This window comes from Apteryx mantelli, chromosome 29, assembly GCF_036417845.1.
Source record: "Apteryx mantelli isolate bAptMan1 chromosome 29, bAptMan1.hap1, whole genome shotgun sequence".
Lineage (NCBI taxonomy): Eukaryota > Metazoa > Chordata > Aves > Apterygiformes > Apterygidae > Apteryx > Apteryx mantelli.
Genome location: NC_090006.1, coordinates 6,722,715 through 6,731,478, shown reverse-complemented (window position 1 = coordinate 6,731,478; position 8,764 = coordinate 6,722,715). Strand labels below are relative to the sequence as shown.

Sequence of the window (8,764 nt, the reverse complement as noted above, 5' to 3'; positions counted from 1 at the left end):
GTGGAATTCCCCGGGCCTGGAAGGGAAACCTCCGGGAGCAGGGATGCTTGTGTTTGCCGTCGTGCGAGCGTCTGCCCCGGGGCGAAGGGCTTCCTTGGGAGGACAGCGCTGCCGTCCTGGCCGTGCCCGGGCAGACCTGCGGCGATGGGCTGAGACCCCCACGGCGGCCCCGCGCGCCCCGGCACGCTGGGTCCGGCAGAGAGCCCTGGGCAGGGGCGGCCGAGGCACGGCGACGCCTGGACTTGGCGTGGGTGGGGATGGATGATGAGGGGCAAATGCTTTGCCTCTGATGAAGAGCAAGTCACCGTGGTGCCGGTGCCTCCGACCGGCACAAGTGGGATTGGGCTATTTAGGATGAAGCTTTCAGTGAGGGTCACTGCAGTCAGATTTGGGCTCGTGCTCTGCAGACACTAAACTGAGTCAGCTGGTCCCCTCGACCTGCTTTCAGCAGTGACTCGGAGACCTTTAGGACGGGTCAGGCACTTATCATCCCTTCCCTCGTCGTGTCCCTGACGCTCTTGAGGAACCTGAAGATGTGTGAACCGCCAGTCCCCTTGGCTTCCAGCAAGGAAGGTGGCTTCCCCGGCGGGGGGCCGGCCCCGTCGGCGGGCTCCCCCCTCCCGGCCTTGGCCTTGGCGGCCGCGGTGGTGATGTACTTGGTGACGATGGCGATGTGGTGGGTCCTGAAGTCCGTCAGGGCAGAGACGCACTGGTTGAAGGCAGCGCAGAGCTTCCCGTTCCTGGAGGAGAGGACGTGCTGCCGCAGGGATGGGGCGCGCTGGATCTCTTCCACAAAGGCTCGGTGGGGAGGGGGCATGTAGTCCCTCATCCTGTGCAGGAACGCGGCTGCAAAAGAGCAGCAGAGGAGGAAATCGGTCTGGGTCCAAAGCAGTCGGACCCTCTCGCGGGGAGCAGCCAGCCTGGAGCCGGGGCGCCGGCGCAGTCCACGGGCTGCAGCGGCTGTTCCCGCTGCGCGCTGCACAGACGCTCCGCCAGCTCCTCCAGCAACCCATGCTGGCGCATCCCGGTCAGCCTGCTCGGCCCTGGCTTACATGGGCCGTCCTGGAGGGAGCCTGCTGCACCGAGCGGCTCCGCTCTCCAGCAGCCTTTTCCACTGACTGCCAAAAACCGCAGTGCTGGCAGCAGATGTGCTGCCTGGAGCCTGCGCGCGCCGAGGGCAGCGGGGATGTGCCTGGCTTTGCTGCAGGAGAACTGGCTGAAGACAGCTCCTCCTTCGCTGCATGCCCAGGCGTTTTTACCTGTGACATGCAACTATAGGTGTTGTTAGAAACCTGTTGTGAGGCGTGCTAAAGACCCTGCAGCGCGTCTGTGTTTCTTAAATGCATGATGTTAAGTATCCTCGTGTCTAATACCCTCTCGTATGTTGATAACGTATATCCTTGGTAGGCTAAGGGTGTGTGGGAAATCTATGTGGATGCCAGGCGTTCCTTCAGACTGAAATGTTGGATCGCTTTCCACTTCATGTTGGCTCTTTGAAGGTCTATCTATGCACCTGGAAAAGCTAATAAAGCTAATGTTAAACCACTAGAGGACCTTTAAGAATGGCTGTAACGTAAAGCAATGAGACGAGGAGCAGCATCTGCCAGGGGCCCTGTCCGCAGCCAAGTGCAAATGCTCTCAGAGCCCCGTGTGGCTTTCAGCCGGCGTTTGCCGAGCCGCTGGAGGGTGCCGCGGTCCGGCTCCTTGCCCCGGGTGACCACGGCCCTCTGCTCTTCACCCAGACGTTCCACCGCCCCTCGACCCGGCTGGGATGTGGGGCTGCCCGGGTTTCCCTCCACGATGGAAAACCATGCAGGAGGTGTGCCGTCTGGCTGCCCGGGCTGAGCCCCAGCTCGTGGGCACCCCCGGGTGCCGGGAGCCCCGCGGCGGCGCCTGACGCCGGCTCTGCCCGTGGGCAGCCCTCTGCCCGCAGCGCAGCAAAAGCGAGGCAGAAAACCCCTGTCAGGTCAGCGCGCCCTTACGGCTGTGCCTGCCCTAAAAGGCAGGCGTTGGCCCGCGCTCGCAGCGTTTCTTTTGCCGTTAGAGCGGTTTCACTAATTTCTGATAAATATTTCAGCCGGGGGCAAGGCGAAGTTGGAGCTATGTGAAAGGCTGAGCTAAACTCCTGGCAGGGCGCTGGCGTTCTCTGCTCCCTCCCGCCCGCGCCCGTATATAACCGCCGTAAAAATCTGAAGCGCCAAAAAGATAAAGCAGCCTGTCCGCGCAGGGATTTATAAGGGAGTGGAAGCGCCTGCCAGCATCCGCTTTATAGACTTCCTCCCCGGTGCGCTGAGCGGAGCCTCCCCGGCTGGGCTCCGCGGCCTGAGGCCAGGAGATGCACACGGGGCTTTATCTGCCGGTAAATCTGCTGGGCGCGAGGCCATGGGAAACGCGCTGGCTGGCCGGGTTCTCCCCCCCGCGCTCCTTTGTTTGGAAAAAACCCAAAGGCGCGTTTGACTCACTGCTTTCCGCGCTGTGGCGAATCCCCAGGAGCTCGTCGAAGGCGTGGAGGACGGAGCTCTGCGCCGCGCTGCCGCCGGAGTACGCCAAGGGCTCCTCCGAGACGCCTTGGTAGACCAGCCCGTGCGGCATCGCCGGGTTGTCCCTCCAGCTGGGCGAGGGGGCAGGCGGTGGGCGAGGGGCTCCCGCGGGCCGGACCCCCGCGCTGCACCGGGCTGCGGATGCTGAGCGCAACCGTCCCGCCCCGGCCGTGCGCCGCCTGCTCCTCGCCGAGCCTCCCCAGCCATCCTCGCGCGCCAAACGAACGTGGGAAGGGAAGGTGGCGGCGAGGTGCATGCCGCCGGCACGGCATCTCCCCGGCATTTGGCCCCATGCGGAGCCCGGCTGCAGGCTGCAATGCCTCGGCACGAGCCGGGGAGCGGAGACCCCCCCCGGGAAACCTGCCATCCCCTTTGGTGTCCGGGTCAGGACAGCAGGGATGGCCGGGGAGCATGGCTGGGCTCTGTGCCGGCGTGCCGGGTGGCCGCCGCAGGTCCCATCCACCCCGGAGCCGAGCCACTAGCTTCCATGGAAGCTGTTCCGAAAGGTCAGGGGTGGAAGGAGAAATCGCTCGTTGCCTTTTGCCTATGAGCAAAAGACGCCTGGATTTCTGCAGGCTGCCGTGAGCCCCGGGCAGATCCCAGGGCAGCTCCCGCGGTGGCAGTGGCAGCGTCTCCGTCCGCCGCCCAGGCTGCCGGAGCTGGGGCAGCCGGCACATGCCCGAGCGCCGGTCCTGGTGCTCGCGTCGAGCGGGAGGAGGGGAGTGGTGGCTTTCCTGGCCGGAATAACGTAGTGGTACCCAATAAATTAATGCCTTGAAATGGCCACGGTCTGCTGGGAGCGGTCAGGCCACCTCTGCATCGGTGACAGTCCCCCGAACGCCCATCGCAGCCCTGGAGGTTTGCGCTGTGCGTCTGGCTCTGCCGCTGCCGCCCTTAAGAAACGTCCCCGAGGGCGGCGCGGGGCGGCCTGCCGCCGTCTGCCTCGGCGGAGGACAGTGCCGTAGTGCGGTTTCCTCCCTCTCGTAAGAGGCGCCAGCGTTGGGCGAGCCCAGGACCGGGGCAGTGTTTCTCGCCTCCCCCTCTCTGTGCACCGTTAATCCGCGGTCTGTGTCGTCCTGGTTTATGCGCCTGCTGTGCTAAGCCGGATAAATGCGCTCTTACGAGTGGGAAGAGAAGCTATAATTTTAGAGAGAAAATGTGCCTGGCACAAAAATATCTCTTGACCTTCTGGAGGATGCACCATTTCATGAAGCTTTCAGTACTGGCTGCTAAGGCTGTTTAACTGCAGGAGCAGATTTTGCACAAACTGAAAATAGCTTCATTATCAAATACCTTATTATTTTTAGCAGTCCCAGGGATGTATTTATAGTAACCTTTACTAGTGGGAAGTTCTTATAAGCAGAAGGGAGTTTAAGAGGCATGTTTTTGCAGGCTGATGACCATCAAGGCAAGGTCAGCTTGGATAAAAAATGAAGGAAAGCTAATCAGGATGTGTGGAGCCTTTTGACTTAGGAATGCTGAGATATGCTGAACAGAAATAAAAATAGAAACCCTCCAAGAAGCCCAAGAGCAGAGTAGTTTGGGATGCTTGCAGCTCCACAGGGAAGATGAGGGATAACAAAAACCGCAGCTTTGGCCTCTCATTACCCTGTTTCTACCTTGCCCAGCTGACAGTTTGAGTACTTGGGGGAAATGTTTTTTTAATTAATGGAATTGTAGTAAAACGACAGCAGGAGGCTTTTTATAGACGTTGCCTTAGAGAGCAGCACTTGGGGGAAGGGACCGCGCTCAGCCCCGTAGCCGTGTGCGTGCCGTGCACGAAGCAAAGAGAACTTAGTCTTGTTGAGCCAAGGGCAGCAATGGTTCCTCTCGCGCAGGCAGGGCTGTTTCTGCGCAGGGACCAGGCTTGGGGAGAGGTTCAAGCAAGGGATGCCGAGAAGCGGGAGGGGAGGCGGACGGAGCCTTTCCGCCCTGCTCCTCGTCCGGGCAGCCCGGCTCTCCTGCCGCGGCCCCCATCTGCCCTTCCCTGCTCCTCCCCACCCTCGGAAACTGCTGACTTTTCACTTTAGCGGAAAATGCGCCGACTTACCCGGAGAGAAAGATCCGGATCACAGAGTAAAACACTGCTGGATCCACATAATCTAGGAGAGAAATCAGATCATAAACGGTACTGCGGGCGAAAGGCAATTAGTTACATCTGCGTCAGCTTTTCCCGTCCGGCGGCACTTCCCCTCCCCGGAGCTGGGAAGCGGCCTGAATCCGCTGCGGGAGAAGCGGGCGGGCGGCGCGCGGCGGACCGCCGTCGCCCCTTCCCGGCGGTGCCCCCGCGGCAGCCCTCGGCCGCGCCATGCGCGGTTTGGGGGCTCCGCTCCGCAGGTCTTGAAAACACCCCCAGCTTTTAGCAGGGGTCGCTGTTGGGGTGCACCAGCCCCATCCATCGCCCGGGAGCGCTTAGCTCCCACCTGACTCTCTCCTGCTGCTGCGGTAGCTTCCGCTCCGTCCCCCCGGAGGTGCTTTACGGGCCGAGTGCCGGGGCGCTGGGGCTGCTGCATCCAGAGGAGCTAGCGCATGCATGCAGGAGGTTCGTTAGTACCGTGCATCCGCCTCAGAGCCTTGCTCATGTCCCCAACGGCCCCTGCCAGCTGCTGCAGGGCTTTATGCAGGGTCTCTTCGTCAAGCTGCAGGAGGGCGTTAATGGCCTGAGCGATCGCCTGCGAGAGAAGGGGAGGGAGAGCCATGAAGGGGCTGGGACCGGTTTGCTCTCTGTGCAAGGTGACAGCAGCAAGGGAGAGCGCGCACACGTGCGCCCGCCGGCTTGCAGCTGCGCAGTACCTTGATCCCGGGCACGGCTGCCTTCTCCACCAGGAGGGTGACGAGGATGAACCCTCTCAGGCTCTCTCCGCCGGGCAGGGAAATGATGGGGTCCAGATTTCTGCAAAGAGGGCCGGCGAAAGGGCCGGGCGAGCGGGGTGAGCAGGGTGCTCGCGCCGTGTCTCCCGCGTGCGCTCACCCAGCCGCGGTGCTCGCAGGGGCGGGCTGGGCAGCGGCACGGGCCGGTCGGGACCTGCGGTCTCCGGAGGCTTTGCTGTGGCTGTGGCCAGCAGCCGCCTAGGTCGTTTTGCCCCTGCCCCCCAAACTAGGGTGCGCGGTGCTTTTGGGGGAGCCCATGCCGTTGCATCCTTGCCCCGTGCATCCTCCTCCCGGCCCCCTTGCCCCAAGGCGTGGGAGAGACCCCGAGCTCGCAGACCGGAGAGCCTGGGGGCACCCAGAGCCGAAGGCTGCAGAGTCTCCCGTCTGCATCGGGTGCCGACACCGAGCCCAAAGGGACGGGGGCCGCGGAGCCGCAGGGCTCTGCCTCCGCAGGAGCCTAACCCTCCTCGCGCGCCCGCCGGGCTGGAGACCCGGCCCGTCGTCGCGTTGTCCAGGCAGTGGTGTGCGCGTGCCAAAGACCGAGCTGTCGGGTTGTGCTTGTGTATCGGAGCTGGGTCTAACCTAAGCAGAGCCCTGCAGTGTTGGAGCCGCGAAGCCAAGTCAAACAAAGCTAAGGCTGTTAAAAAATAAATAAGCATCCTGAATACTTACTCAATTTCCAGAGGCCTGAAGGCATTTCGGGCATTGCCAGCAAAGGCACCAGAAAAGGAGAAAGAGACATTGCAAATCGTGTTAGCAAGGGGTCGTGTTGCATGGGATACACGCGTTCCCGAGTGCTGTCCCGAAGCCTGGCGCTCCCGGGGCGCCCAGTTTCCCGTGTGTTTGTGCATGCGCACGCACGTCTGCGCTGACGGGGGCCCGAAAGATCGCCTCTCCCCCGTCCTGACAAGACCCTCCCAAGGAGCCTTCTCCTTAAGACAGGCCTCGAGTGGTGGTTGGTTTTAAATGGTTTTTCATCAGCATATGAGTCAAAACAGGAGTGGTTTGGGGGCCGTTCTTCCCCGTTCGGCTCCGAGGCTTATCGCTTTTAACCCGACCGCTGGAAAAGCTGTGTTGGGCCCGGAGGCCGGACTTTGCGCGTTTACCCGCCTGGGGTCTTCCTCTTCCAGTTGGCCAGCACGAAGTCGGCGTGGCTGAGGATGGGGGGGAGGCCAAGGCGCTGCGAGACCTCCCAGAAGGGGACGGCCAGGTTTCGGGGCAGGACCTGGAAGGCACCGCGTGGAGAGGAGGAACGCCGTCAGGCCGAGCAGCGGTGCCCGTCTGCGGCGCGGGGCCGGCCGGGAGAGGGGCCGCTCCTCCTCCGCGCCAGGCGGGAAGGCTTCGTCCCCCTCCGGCTGCTCCCGCGGGTTTGCTGGGGGCAGCGTCGGCCGGGGATGCCCAAGCGCGGGCGAACGCGCTCCACGCCGCTCCTACCTTGACGGTGCCCTCCTCGCCCTCCTGCCAGAGGTAGCCCATGGTGAGGAAGCTGAGCACCAGGTGAGCCAAGTGCAGCTCTTCGCGCCCGCTGAGGTCCCCGGCGCTCAGCTGGGGCATCTGCCAAAGAGACCCTCGTGAGCAGCGCGGTCCGGCCGAGCCGCGGCCCTCGGGGCATCCGGAGGGGGTCCCTGCCGCCGCAGGCTGCAGCGCGCTCCAATCTTTTCCTCTCCTTGGCGGCGGATACGCGTTAGGATTTGTCTTGTTGGCTGTTTCGGTGCGACTCTGCTCAAGAGACTTTGCTCCTGCAGAGCCGAAGTGACCCGCGCTGACCTCGAACCCAGCTGCGGGGGCACGAGCATCACGTTTTACTTGGAAATGCACCCGGGCCTTGCCGGCCTGCGTACGTGGCACATTTTCCTGGTGGGAGCGTCCTTGCTCCAGGTCCCCAGGCTCAGGAGCCAGGTCTGCCAGGGTGTTTCCCAGCGCTGTCCCTTCGGGCAACGCGCTCCTGGGAGCCGACCTGTCCCTAAGCGAGCAAAGCTACCCGGCGGGACCGGCTAAAGCAGCGAAAGCGCACCGCAGCCCAAAAAGCTGCCCATACAGCAGGCTCCTGCCCACATGGACGTGTCGGGAGGGGAGGGCTGGTTTGCTTTTCCGTGCTTGCAGCTTTACATGCTCTTTAGCCCTAAAACCCCGGGGATCCGCGAGGGTACCTGGTGGAGGCGCGAGCGGAGCTGGCGGCTGGCGATGAGCTGAGGCAGGCTGCTGGCGATCTCCATCCACGGCCCGTAGGGAGCCGGCAGCTCCATCTCGGTTGGCGTGGAGAGAGGGGAGAGAGAGGCAGTGAGGCGCCAAGCCCCGCACGGCTCCGTGCCGCGAGGCTGCATCCCGCCGCCTCCGGGGCAGGGAGGCTCGAGGCCGCGTCCTCGGCCCAGCAGCGCGGCCCCGATGCAGCCGGGTGCTGGGGGGACGCTCGCAATGCAAAACTGGGCTGAGGCGCAGGGAAACTGGGGAGTCAGGGAGCACCGGCAGCCTCGGGGACATGCAGGGAAGCTGTGGGATGGGGGTTGGAGGGAGCCGGGACGAGGACGGGGTGCTGCTGGCACCCCTGGAGGGCTGGGACACCGGCTTGACGCTGGGGATCACAGATCCCAGGGAAGAGCCAGGGTGCCGGCGAGGGGGGACTTTGCCCGGCCGGGGGGGCCTGGGTGCCGCCTGCTGTCCCGCTGCCTCGCCTCCGCAAAGGTCTTCCTGGGGATCTGCCAGGGCTGCGCTGTCGCTTCCCAGGGAAGCGAAGGGAGCCGAGGCCCCTGGCCTGGCTCCTGTGCTCCAGGTGCCCGCTGAAGGGCTGCGTCCAGTCCCTCCGCTTGTGGCATTAGCCTGCGTAATCGTGAGCTAACGACTGACGAACAAGCGTCTGTCTGTCCCCGAGAGGGAGCCCCAGGTGCAAAGGGCACGCGGGACCCGCAGCCTGAGCTCTCCTGCTTGCCCAAATCCCCTAAACCGACATCTGAACTGCAGAGCGCTCTCCTCCTCTCTGTGCCACTTGCTGCAACCAGTGCAACGACTGCAAAAATGAGGAACGTGTCCTTTGCACTGCCTAAGCCAAAGTACCGGATGCATTCCTTACTGCTTTTTATAAATTACTGTAAAATAATGTTAACTTTTAACCCAAGTGGAAGGCTGTTCGCTCACCCCACTTTTTCTCTGTCCTATGTTTCTTTTAGTATGATGACGCAGTGACAGTCGGTTCCTACCAGGGGATTCGGAAGAAGGAAGCCGTAATCCTCCGAGACCTGAAACCTGCTCAGCGTGAACGGCAGTGGGGTCTCCTCGTTTTCACCGCTCGACGCCATCCCCAGGCGGCCGGTTGCAGAGTCGGGACTCCCCAGGCCGGCAGCGGATCGGGACAGGGA

At 63.1% G+C, this 8,764-nt stretch overlaps 1 protein-coding gene across 1 annotated transcript; it reads right to left on the bottom strand.

Annotated features, from left to right (window-relative positions):
- Positions 1-460: 460 nt before the first annotated feature.
- Positions 461-8,764, bottom strand: IDO2 (indoleamine 2,3-dioxygenase 2). Its single transcript, XM_067312402.1, has 10 exons — positions 8,606-8,764; positions 7,562-7,657; positions 6,846-6,965; positions 6,518-6,636; positions 6,084-6,098; positions 5,334-5,433; positions 5,095-5,212; positions 4,591-4,642; positions 2,463-2,611; positions 461-846 (listed from the first exon to the last, which is right to left on the bottom strand). Exons 1-10 carry the CDS (start codon positions 8,702-8,704, stop codon positions 476-478), a joined length of 1,239 nt encoding a protein of 412 aa, XP_067168503.1. The 5' UTR covers positions 8,705-8,764; the 3' UTR covers positions 461-475.